This window comes from Hemitrygon akajei, chromosome 16, assembly GCF_048418815.1.
Source record: "Hemitrygon akajei chromosome 16, sHemAka1.3, whole genome shotgun sequence".
Classification (NCBI taxonomy): domain Eukaryota; kingdom Metazoa; phylum Chordata; class Chondrichthyes; order Myliobatiformes; family Dasyatidae; genus Hemitrygon; species Hemitrygon akajei.
In genome coordinates, this window is record NC_133139.1 from 38,419,077 (window position 1) to 38,439,852 (window position 20,776).

General features: G+C 41.6%; 2 protein-coding genes across 5 annotated transcripts in view; one reads left to right on the plus strand and one right to left on the minus strand.

The window, feature by feature from the left end:
• The window catches only part of LOC140739991 (signal-transducing adaptor protein 1-like), a 39,758-nt gene that overhangs the window by 11,623 nt on the left and 7,359 nt on the right, over window positions 1-20,776 (plus strand). The window contains exons 3-10 of one of the 2 annotated variants that reach the window (XM_073068739.1): window positions 4,520-4,636; window positions 5,701-5,757; window positions 11,086-11,273; window positions 11,943-12,074; window positions 13,685-13,754; window positions 15,843-15,945; window positions 17,478-17,570; window positions 17,934-18,008. In XM_073068739.1, coding sequence (XP_072924840.1) covers window positions 4,520-4,636; window positions 5,701-5,757; window positions 11,086-11,273; window positions 11,943-12,074; window positions 13,685-13,754; window positions 15,843-15,945; window positions 17,478-17,570; window positions 17,934-18,008 — 835 coding nt within the window. The remainder of the gene's footprint in view (window positions 1-4,519; window positions 4,637-5,700; window positions 5,758-11,085; window positions 11,274-11,942; window positions 12,075-13,684; window positions 13,755-15,842; window positions 15,946-17,477; window positions 17,571-17,933; window positions 18,009-20,776) is intronic. The other variant, XM_073068740.1, reaches the window with a different exon arrangement.
• The window catches only part of fsd1 (fibronectin type III and SPRY domain containing 1), a 73,041-nt gene continuing 72,216 nt past the window's right edge, over window positions 19,952-20,776 (minus strand). Inside the window, exon 10 of one of the 3 annotated variants that reach the window (XM_073068737.1) lies at window positions 19,952-20,520. In XM_073068737.1, the coding sequence (XP_072924838.1) occupies window positions 20,362-20,520 (159 nt within the window). In that variant the 3' untranslated portion in view covers window positions 19,952-20,361. The remainder of the gene's footprint in view (window positions 20,521-20,776) is intronic. The other 2 variants (XM_073068736.1, XM_073068734.1) reach the window with 2 other exon arrangements.

Sequence of the window (20,776 nt, forward strand, 5' to 3'; positions counted from 1 at the left end):
ACGTTGTGGCTGTGACATCACTCAACCAGCAGATCTACCTTGCTCCTGTATGCCTCCTTATCACATGAAATTCTGCCAATAGTTGAGCCGTGAGCAAGTTTATAGATGGCATTTGAGCTGTGCCTAGCCACAGAATCAAGGGTGTAGAGAGTAGAGCAGTGAGCTAAGCATGCATCCTTGAGCTCTGCCAGTGTTGACTGTCAATGAAGAAGAAATGTTTTTTCCGATCCACACAGACTGTGCTCTCCTGGTGAGGAAGTCAAGGATTCTGTTGCAGAGGGAGGCACAGAGGCCCAGGTTTTGGAACTCATTGATTAGAACTGAGGGTATGATTGTGTTGAATGCTGAGCTGTTGTCACTAAACAGCAGCCTGATATAGGTATTACTACTGGCCAGGTGATCCAAAGCTGAATGGAGAAACAGTGAGATTGTGTGCACTATCGACCTAATGTGGTGGTAGACCAGTTACAACAGGTCCATGTCCTTAGGCAGGAGTTGATTCTGGCCGACCTCTCAAAGCACGTCAACACAGTAGATGTGAATGCCACTGGGTGATAGTTGTTGAGGCAGCTCACCCCGCTTTTGGGCACTGGTATGATTATTGCTCTTTTGAGGCAGGCGGGAACCTTCAACTTCAGCAGTGGAAGACTGAAGATATCTGGTTGGTTGGCACAGATTCTCAGAGCCTCACCAGGTAAACCTTCAGGGCCTGATGCTTTGTGAGGGCTCACCCTCTTGAAAGGTGTCCTGACGTCAGCCTCCAATACAGAGATCACAGGGTCATCAGATGCTGCAGAGATTTGCACAGATGTAGTTTTATTCTCCCTTTCAAAGTGTGCATACTTTCAAAGGGTAAGAGCTCATTTAGGACTTTTGCATCACAGCCATTCATGTTAGGTTTTGCTTTGTAGAAGTAATGGCCTGCAAACCCTGCAAGTCAAGGTGTGACGGTATCCCACCCACCTGCCACCTGACTTCAAACAGTTCTTATCTTGGGGTGAAAGAAAACCTTTGGCAGTGATGTCTGTTTCATAAATGAAGCTCTTCTCTTTGAATAGAGCCGTTGTTCCAATCCATTTACAGCAATTTTTGTTCAGGGCCTGCGAGGCAGCAGTGTTTTAAAAGGTATGACGTGGAATATAATTTATATTACGGCAATGACTCTAACGGGTAGTGCTGTAGAAAATGGGCTTGAATAGATGCAAGCATTCAGAGATTTCATCTGATTTGAACCTCCAAGTGCATAGAGTTGGGATTTTGTTGGATTGTTCACCATATTTCACCTTTCAAAGTATAGAAGGGAGACTTCAGTATATTGAATCTATACTGTTTCTCATTCAGTCCCAGCAATCCCATTCCTTCTGTAATCTGCACTCTTGCACGTGCCACCCCATCTTCTCCCCAGCGCTGCTATTTCTATCCGCCTGCAGTTGGGGTAAATTGCAGTGGTCAAGTAACATGCCGACCAGCATGATCTTTGGGATGTGGGAGGAAACCAGACCATCTAAAGGATACAACACAGTACTTGAGTACGAGCTCCGTACAAGCAACGTCCAAGGTCGCAGCTGAAAATGGGGTTCTGAAGCTGTGACACAGCAGCATTAACTGGATAGTCCTGTTTCCAAGAGTTATGGAATCGATCCTGTTTGCACTATGTGCTAGATGCTGCTACCCCAATACATTCCCAGTGTGATCTGTGAAACAAAATGGGTGAACTCTGAAACTCCTGGCTTCTATTTGCTGCTTAGAACATGGAAGATAAAATGTTACAGCACAATACATGCCATTCAGGTCACTATGCTGTAGCAACCTTTTGACCTACTCTAAGATCAATCTAAGACATTCTTGCCATAGAGGGAGTACAAAGAAGGTTCACCAGATTGATTCCTGGGATGGCAGGACTTTCATATGAAGAAAGACTGGATCGACTAGGCTTATACTCGCTGCAATTTAGAAGATTGAGGGGGGGATCTTATTGAAACATATAAAATTCTAAAGGGATTGGACAGGCTAGACGCAGGAAGATTGTTCCTGATGTTGGGGGAATCCAGAACGAGGGGTCACAGTTTACGGATAAAGGGGAAGCCTTTGAGGAAAACTTCTTCACACAGAGAGTGGTGAATCTGTGGAATTCTCTGCCACAGGAAACAGTTGAGGCCAGTTCACTGGCTATATTTAAGAGGGAGTTAGATATGGCCCTTGTGGCTAAAGGGATCAGGGGGTATGGAGAGAAAGCAGGTACAGGGTTCTGAGCTGGGTGATCAGTCAGGATCATACTGACTGGCGGTGCAGGCTCGAAGGGCCGAATGGCCTACTCCTGCACCTATTTTCTATATTTTTAACCCTTCCCTTCTACATAGCCCTCCATTTTCCTATCATCCATATGCCTGTCTAAGAGTTCATTAAATGCACCGGTTGTATCTCCCTCTATCACCACCCCTGGCAGAGCTTTCCACGCACCCACCACTCTCTGTATTTAAAAAAAACAACATGCCTCTCATGTACTGTTATAGTTTCCTTAAAATTTTGCTCCCTTGTAGTAGCTATTTCTGTCCTGGGGGGGGGCGGTGTGTTGAGAAGTCTCTGGCTATCCACTCAATCTGTGCCTCTTCTCATCTGCACTCATCTACTCTACTCGAAAATGAAAAGTCCTAAATTGCTCCACCTATCTTCATAATACATGCCCGCTGGTCCAGGCTGCATACTGATTAATCTCCTGCACCCTCTGAAATGCTTCCACATCCTTCCTGTAATGTGGTGACCAGAATTAGGGGCCTAACAAGGAAATACAGAAGTATAGACATGTTTCTGGGATTAATGGATGGCATTGTAAGATTTTGAATGTGTTGGAATGTTTAAGTGCACTTGGAACCTAAGATTTCCTAGCTTGCTTCAGTTCAGTCAGTTCTGTCTCTATCATTTCCTCTGACACATTGCCAAGTGGCCATTCCTCCAGAATTTGTTTCAGGATTTGGTGAGTGGGTGAACTCCACCCAGTTCTATCTTTCTCGACTTGAGTCACTCTCAGAAGATGAGATCACGGTAGGAAATCCTATCAAGACTGGAAAAGTACTATATGAGCTGGTGATTGTGCTAGCTCATGAAGGTATTGTACAAAGTTCTGAGCTGAGTTCACCTCCACTCAGCTAAACATGTTCAGCATCTCATGTTTGTGTTGGTCCTCTAATTTGACTTCCCTTAGTGGAGCCCAAGAGCACCATAACTTGAAGTCCCTCATGGTTTTCCCTAAGGATTAAAGGTTAGTTTTATTTATTACATGTACATTACTCTGTTTTGATGTGCCAATAACCTACTGCCCATTATGCTCCCTGCGTTTAGGGCAGCAATGAAAGTCCTTCACCTCTGGCAGTGTTCAGGGCTCTTTCATCATGTCAGTAGCTTCCTCTCAGTTTTCACTACTGTAAGTCATGCACCTTCCGAGTGGAGACTCAGGAATACTGTTGCACCCAAATGCAGAAGGATTCTTTATTGTTATTTCTGTAACAATTTTGTTTTACCAGTCAGTGTTGTTAGCCCTGAGCTGAACTCCCAAACCAGGAGGACCGGTGGACCACTCTTAGTCTGGCCTCTACCCTTTGACCTGTTTGCCAAGAGCCAAAGCATAAAGCCCCAACTCCAGCCAGCATAGCTCCCTGGGTCATTTGAGGCATGCAAGCCTCCAAACCACAAGGTTGTGGTCCTCTTGGAGGATGTGATGGGGATAGCCTGATCCTGGCACCAACACAACATGTCCACAACTCACTAATCCTAGCCGTATGCCTATGACATGTGGGAAGAGACCCACATGATCATGGGGGGAATATACAAACTCCTTACAGACAGCGGCAAGAATAGAACCCACTTGGAGTACTGTGTTCAGTTCTGGTCACCTCTCTACAGGAAGGATGTGGATGCTGTAGAGAGAGTGCAGAGGATGTTGCCTGAATTGGAGAGCATGCCTTATGAGAATAGGTTGAGTGAACTTGACCGTTTCTCCTTGAAGTAATGGAGAATGAGAGGTGACTTGATAGAGGTGCATAAGATGATGAGAGGCATGGATCATGCAGATAGCCAGAGGCTTTTCCCAGGGCTGAAATGGCTAACACAAGGGGTTCATAGTTTTAAGGTGCTTGGAAGTAGGTACAAGGGGGATGTCAGGGGTAAGTTTTTCACACAGAGAGTGGTGGCTGCGTAGAATGCACTGCCAGTGAAGGTGGTAGAGGCAGATACATACATTAGATCGGTACATGGAACTTACAGAGCTATGTGGTAGGGTAATTTGAGGCAGCTTCTAGAGTAGGTTACATGGTCAGCACAATGTTGTGGGCTGAAGGACCTGTGATGTGCTGTAAGTTTTCTATGTTCTATGATCAATGATCTCTGACACAGTGAAGTGAAGCTGCCCATGCTCCTGAAAACAATAGCATATTTTGTGCTTTTATTCCCAGTAATGTGGGGGAAAAGTTGCATTGTCTTTGCAAACTCATTTATAATTTCTAATTTCTGGTTTTTTTTTCAGTACATTGAGAAACTCAGTCTTGAGAACTTTGTGTCTGTGGAAAACGATACGAGCCACAATAATACCCAACAATATTTCTTTATACTGAAGCTGAAAACTGGAGAAACCAAGTTTGAGGTAACAGAATGGCCCTGTGCTATGTTTCATGACTTTTGCCCTATTGGTTTCAACCCCAAGTAAATGTTTATTGTTTATCGTAATCAGTGGTCTTGCCATAAAAAAAAATTAGAGGCAATACGAAGTACAGCAGGTAGGTTTTGCGGAGAGAAGGGAAAATAAATTTTCTTGTTTTCTTGTTAAATTGGAAATGAGGAAAGTAATTAAAAAAAAAACTATTTTAAAATATGGGGGGAGTGAAGAGAACAAAGACAGTCTCCCTGTTCATTTTTCCATCTCTACCAACTGTTCCCCATCTTGCCATACTCACCTGGATTTGAAATGCCTGTCCTCTTTTCATCATCCGTGGACCCATGAGTCCTTTCAAATGAAGTAGTCTAAAAGACAGATTTTCTCACTTAACTAATCCTGAAAGAGAAGAAACGAAGACTAAGATTGTCTAGGTGACACAAATATCAATGGTGCTGTCTAAGAGAAGTAGATAAGCCTGGTAGTCATAACCGATCTGTTTATAGGGGTTGCATGACCTTTGATCTGAACAGACCAGTTCTGACACAAACAGGATAGGCTGGTTATCTGAAATTAGTGAATTTGATATTGAATGCCAGTACTGTATTGAATCCAGATTGATGATATTATTTGAGATTGCACTGGACTCTGTTGGAAACATAGGAGGGCAAAGAGAGAAGGATTAGGCTGGGAGTGGGATAAAGGACCTCCTTGGGGAAAACCCACCTGGTCACCAGGAAAACATGCAAACTACAGACAGCATCAGAAATGGGTATTGACCTGGGTTGCTGGAGCTTTGAGACAGCAGTGCTAGAGAAGTTATTTCTGTTTTGCTAAAAGTAAAACTAGGGTAATGTAAAAAGAAAACTTCCTCATAGTTTCCAGATTTTCTGAAAACACAATGTTTCTGGTTATTGAGGCAAGGCTTAACTGTGTAAATATTGAGATGCTCTATGACCCTTTCCTATCTGGAGGGGAAATGTGGAAAGATGACTCACAAAATTAGTCAGCAATCATGTAAAAAGTTACTTAAGTTTGTTTTGCTTTCTCCATAGGCATATAGTTCAGAGGCTCGAGAGCAATGGAAAGGCTATATTCACACAGTTACGAAGGTATTATCAGTTCTGTTGTCACTTCACTCTCTGCTTTAGTTATCTTAAAAGAATGGTAGAAAAAAATCTTTGCTCTACCTAATCAGCTGTATGATTGCCTAGTAAACATTTTGTATATCATGGGTTGCATTCAGAAAAGCCTTTATATTTTTCTCTACTCTAAGTGAACACTTAGTTTGGTGTAATACATTGATTGAAAATTAGGCAAGTAGGTGGAATTGGAGCAAGCAAAGTTTGATCCAGAGGAAAAGTAACCTTTTCTTGAACTAAGAAGATGGCTGTCACACTTCAGTGTTATGGAAGGATGCTAATCAGTTTTTATTAGATAAAGGGACAAATTACTGATCTTGACCTGAGCCAGCAGCTTGCAAGTAGGAACAGTTACATAGATTTTAAGAGATTGTGACTTTTCTTCTTGAGACAGTTGGAAGGGAAATGGTACTATTAGTCAATCTGTAAGCAATGCCACAGGAATAAAGCAACCTTCACCCTAAATTTGAATAAGTTATAGCAAGTACATTAACAATAAGTACTGTTGGGTGGGGGGGGTGGAATGGCCTGACTGGGGGAAGCAACAGTGGCTGCACTTTCAGCACAGAGTCTGGCCCTGTGGCTCAGAAGGGTAGCGAAGGGAAGAAGTGATAGGGGACTCTATAGCTGGTGGGGGGTCAGACAGGTGATCCTGTAAACACAGGAAAGAAACATGGATGGTAGCTTGCCTTCCAGGTGCTAGGGTCCGGGATGTTTCTGATCGTGTCCACGATATCTTGAAGTGGGAAGGTGAACAGCCAGAGGTCATGTTACATATTGATACCAATGCCATAGGTGGGAAAAGGGAGGAGGTCCTGAAAACAGATTACAGGGAGTTAGGAAGGAAGTTGAGCAGCAGGACCTCAAAGATAGTAATCTCAAGATTACTGCCTGTGCCACGTGACAGTGAGTATAGGAATAGAGTGAAGTGGAGGATAAATGCATGGCTGAGGGATTGGATCAGGGGGAAGGGATTCAGATTTCTGGATCATTGGGACCTTTTTTGGGGCAGACGTGACTTGCACAAAAAGGATAGGTTGCACTTGAATCTGAAGGGGATCAATTTCCTGGCAGGGAGGTATGCTAAGGCTACTGGGGAGAATTTAAACTAGAATTGTTCGGGGGTGGGAAACCAACTGAAAAGTCAGAGGAAGGGGCTGTTGGCTCACAAATCAAGAAAGCTTGTAGGCAGTGTGATGCACCATCAATAACTCTCTGAGACGTGAGGCGAGATGACACGGCCATAGTGGGGTGTGTCAGGAATGGACAGGAGGAGGAGTATAGGAAACTGATACAGGACTTTGTGATATGGTGCAACTCAAACTACCTGCGTCTCAATATCACCAAGACCAAGGAGATGGTGGTGGACTTTAGGAGATCTAGGCCTCATATGGAGCCAGTGATCATTAATGGAGAATGTGTGGAGCAGGTTAAGACCTACAAGTATCTGGGAGTACAGTTAGACGAGAAGCTAGACTGGACTGCCAACACAGATGCCTTGTGCAGGAAGGCACAGAGTCGACTGTACTTCCTTAGAAGGTTGGCGTCATTCAATGTCTGTAGTGAGATGCTGAAGATGTTCTATAGGTCAGTTGTGGAGAGCGCCCTCTTCTTTGTGGTGGCGTGTTGGGGAGGAAGCATTAAGAAGAGGGACGCCTCACGTCTTAATAAGCTGGTAAGGAAGGCGGGCTCTGTTGTGGGCAAAGTACTGGAGAGTTTAACATTGGTAGCTGAGCGAAGGGCGCTGAGTAGGCTACGGTCAATTATGGATAACTCTGAACATCCTCTACATAGCACCATCCAGAGACAGAGAAGCAGTTTCAGCGACAGGTTACTATCGATGCAATGCTCCTCAGACAGGATGAAGAGGTCAATACTCCCCAATGCCATTAGGCTTTACAATTCTACTGCCAGGACTTAAGAACTTTTTAAAAGCTATTATTAATGCTTTTTGAGATAGTGATTTAGATGCATATCATATTTTTTTTACTGAGTTAAGTATTGTATGTAATTAGTTTTGCTACAACAAGTGTATGGGACATTGGAAAAAAAGTTGAATTTCCCCATGGGGATGAATAAAGTATCTATCTATCTATCTATCTATCTATCTATCTATCTATCTATCTATCTATCTATATCGGCTTTTATTGACTGGAAGAAAGAACAAGCAGCAATTGACCACCATGCTACATCTTGGAGACTGAGGGCAGGGCTCAGGCCTCAATCGCCTTTATACCGGGGTCTACAGGAGGAGCCACAGGAGCAGTCAGTGGGGGGGCGTGTCCAGACAGGTATATGTAGTTCACCACACAGTGTGAGAGAGAAGATGGGCAGGTGATAGAGAAGGGATACGCTCAGACTGATGGTTTGAGATGTGACTATTTTAACGCAAGAAGCATCATGAACAAAGCAGATAAGCTTAGAGTGTGGATCAGTACTTGGAACTATGATGTTGTGGCTATTACAGAGATCTGAATGGGTCAGGGGCAGGAATGGTTACTTAGAGTGCCAGGTTTTAGATGTTTCAGAAAGGACAGGGAGGGAGGCAAAAGAGGTGGGGGTGTGGCACTGCTGATCAGAGATAGTGACCCAGCTGCACAAAAGGAGCAAGACATGAAGGGATTGTCTACTGAGTCTCTGTGGGTTGAAGTTAGAAACAGGAAGGGGTCAATAACCCTACTGGGTGTTTTTTATAGACCACCCAATAGTAACAGGGATATCGAAGAGCAGATAGGGAGACATATTTTGGAAAGGTGTCATAATAACAGTGTTGTTGTAGCGGGGGATTTTAATTTCCCAAATATTGATTGGCATCTCCCTAGAGCGAGGGGTTTAGATGGGGTGGAGTTTGTTAGGTGTGTTCAGGAAGGTTTTCTGACACAATATGTAGATAAACCTACAAGAGGAGAGGCTGTACTTGATCTGGTATTGGGAAATGAACCTGGTCAGGTGTCAGGTCTCAGTGGGAGAGCATTTTGGAGATAGTGATCACAATTCTATCTCCTTTACCATAGCATTGGAGAGGGATAGGAACAGACAAGTTAGGAAAGCAGTTAATTGGAGTAAGGGGAAATATGATGTTATCAGGCAGGAACTTGGAAGCATAAATTTGGAACAGATGTTCTCAGGGAAATGTACGGCAGAAATGTGGCAACTGTTCAGGGAATATTTGCATGGCATTCTACATAGGTACATTCCAATGAGGCAGGGAAAGGATGGTAGGGTACAGGAACCATGGCTGTACAAAGGCTGTTGAAAAACTATTGAAGAAGAAAAGAAAAGCTTACGGAAGGTTCAAAAAACTAGGTAATGATAGAGATCTAGAAAATTATAAGGCTAGCAGGAAGGAGTTTAAGAATGAAATTAGGAGAGCCAGAAGGGGCCATGAGAAGGCCTTGGTGAGCAGGATTAAGGAAAACCCCAAGGCATTCTACAAGTATGTAAAGAGCAAGAGGATAAGACATGGGAGAATAGGACCAATCAAGTGTGTATGTAACTGGAGGAGATAGCAGATGTACTTAATGAATACTTTACTTCAGTATTCACTATGGAAAAGGATCTTGGAGATTGTAGGGATGATTTACAGCAGACTGAAAAGCTTGTGCATATAGACATTAAGAAGGAGGATGTGCTGGAGCTTTTGAAAAGCATCAAATTGGTTAAGTCTCCGGGACTGGACCAGATGTACCCCAGGCTACTGTGGGAGGTGAGGGAGGAGATTGCTGAGCCTCTGGCAATAATCTTTGCATCATCAATAGTACGGGAGAGGTTCCAGAGGATTGGAGGGTTGCAGATGTTGTTCCCTTATTCAAGAAAGGGAGTAGAGATAGCCCAGGAAATTATAGACCAGTGAGTCTTACTTCAATGGTTGGTAAGTTGATGGAGAAGATACTGAGAGGCAGGATTTATGAACATTTGGAGAGGTATAATATGACTAGGAATAGTCAGCATGGCTTTGTCAAAGGCAGGTTGTGCCTTAGACGCCTGATTGAATTTGTTCAGGATGTGACTAAACACATTGATGAAAGTAGAGCAGAAGATGTAGTCAGTGTATATAGATTTCAGCAAGGCATTTGATAAGGTACCCCATGCAAGGCTTATTGAGAAAATAAGGAGGCATGGGATCCAAGGGGACCTTGCTTTGTGGATCGAGAATTGGGGAGCCCACAATAGGCAAAGAGTGGTTGTAGATGGGTCATATTTGGCATGGAGTTCAGTGACCAGTGGTGTGCCTCAGGGATCTGTTCTGGGACCCCCACGCTTCGTGATTTTTATAAATGACCTGGATGAGGAAGTGGAGGGGTGGGTTAGTAAATTTGCTGATGACACAAAGGTTGTGGGTGTTGTGGATAGTGTGGAGGGCTGTCAGAAGTTACAGCGGGACATTGATAGGTTCAAAACTGAGCTGAGAAGTGGCAGATGGAGTTCAACCCAGATAAGTGTGAGATGGTTCATTTTGGTAGGTCAAATATGATGGCAGAATATAGCATTAATGTTAAGACTCTTGGCAGTGTGGAGAATTAGAGGGATCTTGGGGATGAGTCCATAGGACACTCAAAACTGCTGCTCAGGTTGACTCTGGTTGGTGCATTGGCCTTCATCAACTGTGACATTGATTTAAGGAGCCAAGAGGTAATGTTACAGCTATATAGGACCCTGGACAGACCCACTTGGAGTACTGTGCTCAGTTCTGGTCACCTCACTACAGGAAGGAAGTGGAAATGACAGAAATGGTGCAGAGGAGATTTACAAGGATGTTGCCAGGATTGGGGAGCATGCCTTATGAAAAGAGATTAAGTGAACTCGGCCTTTTCTCCTTGGAGTGGCGGATGATGAGAGGTGACCTGATAGAGGTATATAAGATGATGAGAGACATTGATCGTGTAGATAGTCAGAGGCTTTTTCCCAGGGCTGAAATGGCTAACATGAGAGGGCACAGATTTGAGGTGCTTGGAAGTAGGTACAGAGGAGATGTCATGGGTAAGTTCTTTATGCAGAGAATGATGAGTGCGTGGAATGGGCTGCTGGCGAAGTTGTTGGAAGCAGATACAATAGGGTCTTTTAAGAGACTTCTGGATAGGTACTTGGAGCTTAGAAAAATAGAGAGCTATGGGTAACCCTAGGTAATTTCTAAAGTAAGTACATGTTTGGCACAGCATTGTAGGCCAAAGGGCCTGTACTATGCTGTAGGTTGTCTATGTTCTATAAGTATATAGGCAAGGACATGCAGTATATTTACCTTTTTGTAGTTGAATATGTTTTGTTCTGAATATTGTGTTGTACATTTTCTTCTTGTAGTTGGAAATTCCAAAACTGGATTTCCTCCCTGGACAGATTTGCAGCCTTCAGGAGGTACTTGACAAGGAGATGAAGCGGCTGCCAAAGCCAACGTTTTCTCCACCACCACTGCCACCAGCACGCTCACGGCCAACAACTCCAGAGCTGGAACAATCTGTCTATGATGATGTGGAAAATCAACAGCTCAGGTGCCTTTCTGGGTGTTGGGCGAAAGTGGGGTTAGTTGGGGTTCAGGAAGGAAACCGAAGGATGAATTTCCTCTGTATTGTATGTCCATCTTCCCTTTCTTTATGCCCTCTTCATCAGTGTTGACTTCTTTCTACCCCATTATTCCATTCATGATGATTAATCTTTGATACATCACTCAACGCCTCAGTTTTGAAGTTGCCTATTATCCTGTAAGAAGAATATTGAATTCCAATCCAATATTATACTTGCTGAAGAACTAACTTTCAATATGTCAAAGGAAAATTATGTGAATTGCTAACATTTAGTCCTTGTCAGCCTAATGATTGTGCCCAACTGCTTTGTTAGTTTGATTATCGAAAACTGGTAATTGACTCTGTGGAGTTCTGTGATTGTGTGATGCAGGAATGGATGTTAGTTTGGAGAATTTGGGGATTGGAGAAAATCTAGTTATCTGAACTAGGAGCCCAAGATTCCATTATGCTTCCAGGAATATTTGTATGCAGATCTCTGGGTACTACTTTATTGGCCTACGTATTATGAAAGTGTGAACTCTGATAACTGAATTAGTTGTGTTAGTTGTGTAGGCATTAACCATTTATCACATATCTCAAATATGTCAACAGATCCAATTTTAGTTGTTTTTAAACCTGTATCTCCTTCTCTTCCAGCTGCTTCTATAATGTCTCACGAGTTGAGGCTGAGGCCATGTTGGAGAAAAATGTAGAATTTGGAAACATGTTAATGAGGCCCAACACTGATAACAAGAACTTCTCGATTACAACACGACAAGAATTCAATAAGTAAGGAACAAATTACTTGTGTTTATGATTAGTGCTTCATTTGTCCTCTGAATATCCAAAGCAAATTGCAACGAGTTAATGTTAGCAATCAACTAAACACTTTTTAGATTGTGTGAGAAAATCAACTGCTATTTTTTGTGAATAATAATAGCCCAGAGACTGCAACAAACTAAAATCAATTAGTGTGCGGCACCTAAGGTTCTAGCCGTCTTACTTCCATTATTTTATCATCTTGCTTTCAAACTGTAGTTTCCTTGCCTACAGTTTGATTGGTCTCGGTTACCACAGGACATGTGCAATGTGTGGCCCTCAGAGTTTACCACACATGGGATAGGAATTGCCTGATGGATGCATGGGTGTGTAGTTCGAAGTTCTGTGTCCCTTCTGCTGATGATGCATGAGATTCTTGATGTTAGTTTGAATGCTAGCTCTCCACATTTGAATAGCCATGAGCCAGGAAGTCAGTGGAATGTTGTATTTTTTTTTGGTACCAAAGAGATTTTGAGAATATCTCTTGACTCTTTCTTCTGACCAACTGATAATCTCCTTCCATGATAGAGCTCAGAATAACATGCCAGGAATCTGCTATCAGCTATCAGCTACAATAAGTGTATGGGACATTGGAAAAAATGTTGAATTTCCCCATGGGGATGAATGAAGTATCTATCTATCTATCTATCTATCTATTTAAGCAATGTGGCTTACTAAGAGAGCTGAGTGAGTACATTAAGTCCTTGCCTTTGGTGTACTAGCCCAGAAGGTGACACCATTATTGGTTCACTTGTACTGCCAGTGGATCTGAAAGATTTTTTAGTGATATCCCTCTGGTGTTCTCATGTGGCTGCTGATGTTGGTGCAGGTCTTGAAGTGTATAAACTGCGTTTTGAGTTGGATTCAGTCTTGACCTTCAAACAGCCAGAGGCTGTGCTGTTGCATTGAAGAAGAAGCTGAGTTTCAGCATCAGTATCTGTCTTCATATGGCGGCTCCTGAGAAATGGGAAATGTTCCATATTTTACCATGGTTTAACGTAAACCTTATTGTTGAATGGTGGTGGTGTGCATCTGGGGCAAACCAATAGATGACCTGTGTCTAGCAAAATGGAAAGTAAGACCCAGTTGAAGTTGACAGAAGAACTGAAACTTGTGGAGCTGTGTACAAGTCTATAAAATGTTGCAAGTTTAACCCCAATGTGAATAAATACTTAAAGTATCTGAAAGACTGTAACTGAACCCTTTCCCTAACTTTTCAATGTGAAACTCACCATAGCCAGGAACATTGTCATTGTGATAGTGCATCCATCAAAGGCAGAAGCACATGATTGCATAATGTCAAACCTGGGCTTTCTGGCTTGCTGGAAACAAGAGGGGAGAGATTTAGATCAGAGGCAAGAGATTTAAAGGGCTATGGTAGATGGGAATAGGGAACAGAATTGGCATAGATGAGTTGGCTGAAGGGCCTGACTATGATAATTGCAGTGGGAAGGGAAACCAGAGGGAGTTGAGGAGATGAGTCAATATAAATTCAGAATTGCATTGATGTGATAACAGCACAGGAAAATGGACAAAGAATGTTAGAAATATTACAACAATAAATATGTGTTACATTTCAGCAAGTCAGTCGTAAAGCACTACCGGATAAGCTGTGTGGACGATGGCTACGTCATTGAAATTGACGATGGGGTAAGTAAGCTTCCAAATAATTGTCTTCTTAAATTCATTCAACTGGTGGTGTAACTTCCAATGTGTCTTTGAATCAATGAGTAGAAATAAGTCTGAGTCTACAGATGGGGCAGCAGTAGCAATATCCCAATTGGTCTTGAAATATTTGAGGTATAAAGGAAGAAATTATCACTTGGCACCACAATGACAAGGAGTGAGCATCTTGATAAGTGATATTCAAATCTGAAATTTTAGGTTTGAGAATAATACAGCCTTTGGCTGAACTAACTTCCAATATGACACATCAGATCTTGCTCTAAGAATAAGCAATGAGGTATTGGGAAAGAATAATTTATGGAACAATACTCAGGAAGGATCCCCATCCATAAAGCAGACACCTTGGCTAAATTAACTTAGTTTTCTTAATCACTACAATTTTTACAATATTGTCTTTGCCCAAAGGTGGGTTATTGCAGCCTTAAAACCAGTCATTTTGTGCAGAAGAGGCTCGTCAGTCATGGTTGGCAGCTCATCTAGGAGACAGAAATCTCCAGCTCTGCCTAGTGGCTGTACCCACTCACAGGGAAATCTTTGGGAGTAAACCCAGAAGAAAAAATCCGGAGCTGGAGTCCCTAAGGCAATCCTACATTGAGTTAAATGCAGATTGGCAACTCCTGTGATGCTGCTGTTCTTTTGGAATCATCAGCTATGTGGAGAAGGGAAGCCTGCTTCATGGGCAACGGCTTGCTCTTATTGTACTGGCCTAGCTAGCACATCACATAGACAGCTCAAACGCAATATCCATGGCTGGCCAACAGAGAGCCTCATCTTTTCCCAGTTCTGATTATTGAATTCAACACAATGGAGTATGAGTATGTATTTTGTAAAGTGATTTGGTCATTGCTTTAGTTTTAAGTCGATGCACGGCAACTTCTCCATAATCTACTTCACTGCAAGCATTCCAAGGTAATTTTGAGTATCACGTCAAACTTTTGGTTCTGAGCCACATGAGGATATACAATGGATTCTGGTTAATTGGGATGTTGGTTATTCAGGACAGTTGTTTATTCACGACAGCTCTTAACAAAAACTAATTGGTGGGGGGGGGGGGAGTCAGGATTTCCTTTGCTTAATTGGGACTGGAGACCGCTGTTGAACAGTTTCTAACTAGCATCAATTGAGTGCCCTTGTGTGGCTATTAGACACTACGTGGTTAGAGCAAGCAGCTTTTTTTTAAGTAATGTTAGTTGTGTGTGCTTGTGTTATGTTGTTAATTAGGCCCAAAGGACACCAATTCAAAAAGCAATGTTTTAAAAAAATACAATATTGTTGTTTTTTAATTTTGACTATATGCAAGAAGGCAATAAAGAGAATTCAATATGCGCATTAGGTGTCTGCACTGATTCTTTTCATTTCACAGCCAATCAAAAGCACCCAGCAGTGTACACTGGATAAATTCTTCAATCGATAACTATTAGGAACTAATACAGTCTTATAGTACTCTAGCAGTGTTCTAATTTGTTCTGTAACTCTAAGTGCATAATTTGCTACTCAGTTAAACAGTAGCTTCTCTTAATTATACTTTTAACTATTTCCATTAAATCTTGGCTAATTGGGGTAACCACTTAATTGGACCAAAATGCAATGGACCCTATGTGTCCCAATTAAATGGAATCCACTGTATTTGGGCAAATGGCCAAAATCTTAGTTGCAGGTGTAGGCTTTGAAGAGGAGAGAGAGAGTGTTAGTGAGGCTTGGGAAAGAATTATGGAGCTCATGGATTGCCTGGCTGAAGGCATAGGCCTTAAATGTAGATAACATTTGAAAATGATTAAGATACCAGCATTGGGAAAACTCGGGCCATCTGGAAGGTTTGTAGGGCCAGGTTAGATTATAGTATCCTGTGGAGGATTTGTAAACACGGAAAACTTTTAAAACCTGAGGTTTTACTGAACAAGGAGCCTCTGGTATTGACCCCAACCCCAACTTGAGGGAAAAATAAAATTACTCAATGGGGTTAAAGGCTCTTCAATTAAGATCTGCCTATGACCTTTCTGATGTACAATTGTTATTTACAGTACAATCATGCAAGTTATTTTTGTTTTTCAGATCTTGTGCACCAGTAAACAAGATACCATCAACTTTTTTATTCAACAAACCAAAGGAGTGCTGAAGCCTTTAGAAATACCAAAAGATTATGAAATGAATCTGAGTATGTTTGTCCTTTTATTCTTGACAGATGTGTTATGTTTAAAACAATATATTTGATTGATCTGGGTTCAACACTCACATCCATGAAGGGGAGTCTTGTTTTTCTGTTTGAACTATTTTCTCACTATTAGATCCTTGGACACCTCAGAATGATGTAAGGAAGAAATCTTTTATGAGAATCTAGAATGAGGGGTCAAAACCTCCCTTTTTTTAATAATAAAATTTTTGCCCATTTAAGATGGAGGTTATCTATCAGAGGGCTGAGAGTCTTGGGAGTCTCTTCCTCATAGGTCTGTGGAGGCAGAGTCTATGAATATTTCTTAAAAGATCAGAATTCAGTTTAATATCACTGGCATACATCATGAAATTTGTTATGTGGCAGCCGTACATTGCAATACATAATATAATAGAAACTATAAATTACAGTAAGAAGTGTATATATTTAAAAAGTTAAGTTAAATAAGTAGTGCAAAAAAGAAAAAGTAGTGAGGTAGTGTTCATGGGTTTAATGTTCCTTGAGAAATCTGAGGGCAGAGGGGAAGAAGCTATTCATGAATCGTTGAGTAAAAGTGGATTAACCTCTGGTAAGCAAGGGATCATGAAAGGTGATTGAGGATAGGAGGTAATACAGTCTTAAGGCTGGAATCATATCATCTATGCTCTTAAATGGCGACTGGATTCGAGAGTCTGTGTGGATTACTCAGACCACTGAGTTTGCTCCAGTCCTGCTCCTTGTTCATATAACCAGAAATTATTGCCACAGGTTTTGAGTCCTGTCATAGATATCTCTTGGGACATCTGATTTCCAGGCATTCCTTTGAGTCGTTGAACAAGGATGCCTGTATAATCCAATTTTTAGCTAATTGTTAGCAGGATAGTGTTAACAATGGGATCTACTGTACCTTTATAAACACTTGGTTGAAATGAATCATCTTTATTCCACAACATGTAAATACACACAGCAATAATATGTGGAGTTATTTGGCCCAATCAGCATAATAATATGAAACGACATGCTAACCATATCAGTTGACTTGGACTGATAGAATGATGATCAAATTGACCATTATTTTTACAAACTGCATGATTTTACTTTCAATTGGGCAATGTTTAGGGGCATTCACATTGCTGTTACAAACCATGGAGTTTCACAGATGTGTTCTGCTTACACTGTTATATTTTTACTGTATTTTTTTGCAGTTTTGTATTTTAATATCAAAGAGAAGTAAATTTTAAACCCAGCCTGCCTGACAGAAAGGTGATCAAATGAACCATTCATCGATACAAGCAGCATTACTTTCAGTTGACTTCACACAGTCCAATAAGTTTTCCATTAAAAGGGTTAGATTTTATAATTAACCCAGCGTTTTGTGTGTGTGTTGATTTAGATTTTAATTACCTACTCCCCTGATCTTTTCTGAACTTGCTGTAAAGGGGGCATCCGAGTTTGGGATCTGCTCATCAACGTCACTGTACTCACCTTACAGCAACATCTAAAAGTTCTTTTTGTTTGTCTGTCACTCCTATATTTAGGTTATGTGCAAGAAGATGCTGAAAGTGGAGAACTGATTCATAGGAATTTGCATACATCGAAGCTATCACCAGCCAAGACATCAACTGAACCAGGTTAGCATTATGGGTTTGTAATCTGTATTTTGTTAATAGGACTAGGGTCATCTTTGCATTTGAGAAAGTAGAAGAGAAACAAGAAATGTAATTCTAATTGTAAAGAGACTCAGATAATGGGCAAGGATACTAAATTTGAGCTGAGTGATTCCAGAGTAGAAGAGATAATGATGCAGTGTGTGTGGGGAAGGGGTGGAGAAAAGATGTCACTTGAAGTGGTTTTCCCATCTGCTTTTTCTCAGGCTGACAGACTCCAGGTAACTTTCTACCTTTTTATTTTAATGTCCCCTCATGAACTCTTCTCTATCCTTATCAAGGAAAGATGTGGCTCTTTCAGTGATTGCATTTCACATTTTTTTTCAGTTAAGCAAACGAAACAGAGGCCAAAGATTCCAAAAATTATAGAACCAGAAGTAGGGCATCTCGATAATGATGCTGGTAGGATTTTTCTCCTAGTTTCAAAAGTGCACTATCATGTTAATTATTATTTACCACATTGATGGATTTTTCCAGCACTATTTGTATTTTAATTTTCCAGTCTTCTCCCATCTTTTGCCTCTCACTGGGACAAAGCATTAATCTGGTTCCTCATCCTCGAGACTCATTCCCATCTAGATCTAGTCATGGGTGCCATAGCTTGGACTACATGGCATTTAATGTATTGTACTTATTATCTGGTGATACAGTTTGGAACCTGCGACCACGTGGCATAGGCAGTGCAATGGTGAAGCAGCCAGTGCTGCTGCCTCGTAGTTCTAGGGATCTGGGTTTGATCCTGAGTTCAGGTGCTGACAGTGTGAAGTTTATATCATGTTGAACCCATGACCATTCCACTTCAACTTCCTCCAAGCTTTTCAGTTTCCCTTTGCATCCCAAATATGTGTTAATAGGTTGACTGGCTAATATAAATTCCCTCCAATGAAGGTCCTGTAAGTGGTAAAAGAATCAAGGGGGAGTTGATGGGAAGCACCTGAGAGTGTGTTGTGGGACTGCAGGGAAGTGAAAGGCTGGGCAAGAGTTGGAGATTGTTTCCTAAGAGCTGGCATTGGCTTGATGGGCCAATAGGCTTCTTTGTATGCTGTAGTAATTACTACTCCTCTTCTCACTTGAGAGACATGAGACTGTGTGATTAGTGGAGTCTGGAACAACGAAAGTTCTTCTGAAAGAAGGATGCAACTTTTTGACAAACGAGAAAATCTGCAGACGCTGGAAATCTGAGCAACACACACAAAATGCTGGAGGAACTCAGCAGGCCAGGCAGCGTCTGTGGAAAAGAGCTGAGACCCCTCAGCAGGACTCTGTTTTGAGCTAAAACATTGACAATACTTTTCCTCTCTTTGCTTCTCGACCCATTGAATTCTCTCAGTGGATTGTTTGTTGCTTCTGAATCTCACTCAGCCTTGGCTTGGTAGAGTTAACCTGGCAAGGATCAAAAATAGGATGTTCTTGAGTGCCAGGATGTTGATTTTATGTGATCCAGTTCTTTCAGTACAATCCAAGGAGTAAGTTTAGTATACCTAAAACTGCGATTCATCTTTCAACAGTTAAATAGTGAAGTGAGTACTATATGGCATAATAATAAAGCTATCCTTAAGGTGGACAGAAGAAACTTTGTGGGTGGTTTAGAATTATATTATAGGAGAAACTGGATATTGTGTAGAATTGCTTGGAACTTTAAGACTAATTAACATGCCGGTTATCAGATTATCAGCAACTGTAATTGGTTACATTTTAACCACAGCAATTTGGCAAGAACATATTTGCTTGAAGGGGACAAACCCTATTTGGGAATGCACATAACAAGTTCTAACCTACAGGGGGAGGTGGGATGGGGCACATTTCTAATTGTTCCCCTCTTGAATGCCACATAGAATGTTCTTTGCATGGGGTGATCTGTCCATAGCTCTAGTCTACTTCTAATCCGTTTGTTCTGTTTGTGCAAACAAAACTTTCATACTAGTGCTGCAATTGTACATTGGCATACCCAGAGTAACAAAATAGCACTTTATACCTGGTTAAATGCTTCTACAATGCTTATAGAGTCAGGAACAATATCACCTGCAGATGAATATGTTCTACAACTCATTGGGCTAGAACCAGATAGGAACAGATATTTTCCTGTTGGCCAGCTGGCGGGACAGGCATCAATGCTCCTAAGTAAATTAGAGAGGATTGATGAATATAGTAGAACTCCCCAGTTAATTCTAAATATAAGTGCATAGTTTAAAGTCTATGGTTATAAACAATGCAATCACATTTTTATGATGTACTGCACTACAATGCAGGATTGCCAAGGGAAATTCTTGGCTCCTTGTGCCTGCAATTAGTGATGCACCATCAATAACTCTCTCTGAGACGTAAAGGTGAGATATCGGCTTTTATTGACTGGAAGAAGGAACAAGCAATGGTTGACCACCGTACTACATCCTGGAGACAGAGAGGCCGGGCTCAGACTTCAATCGCCTTTATACAGGGGTCTGTGGGAGGAGCCACAGGAGCAGTCAGCAGGGGGCGTGTCCAGACAGGCATATGTAGTTCACCACAATTAGTCCCTGATTAATGGCTTCACTAATCATTAAGATACATACTTTGAGCCATTTTGCTTACAATGGTTTATGACAATGTCCAAAGTTCTTGTAGTTGTATACTATGATAGCAGTATGTGGCATTTAGACAGACATGTGAACACAAAGGGAATGGAGAGAAATGGATTCTGTGCAGGCAGATCAGATTAGTTTCTTTTGGCATCATGGGTCGAAGAGCCTGATCCTGTGCTTTCTTGTTTCATCTTCTAATTAAAAGAGATTCCGAGATTTTGCATCCCATGCAGTTCTGCTGTGATTGGGGACATCTCTTGCTTCTGTTTAATGACAATGGTCTTCGAATTTGGAGCTTGGTTCGTAGATTTCTTTGCAAAGGAATGGTTATTATAGCAGCTACTATGTTTGCTCTGGAAAATGCAACACAAAGAGGATCTTTAGTGTAGTCAAAGGTGGTCTTGGATTCTTATAAACACTCTATAATTATCATTGCAAAGCCACGAGATTTGTCCAAGTGTCTTCAGCAATTGAAATTTAACTTTCAGGAGCATGCTGTAACTGGTGGGGGGGGGGGCAGAATCATAGAAATATTAACAAATACATATAATCAATGCTTTAGACAAAAACAGTCAAGTTTGTCATGTGCACAGGCGCAATGAAAATTTG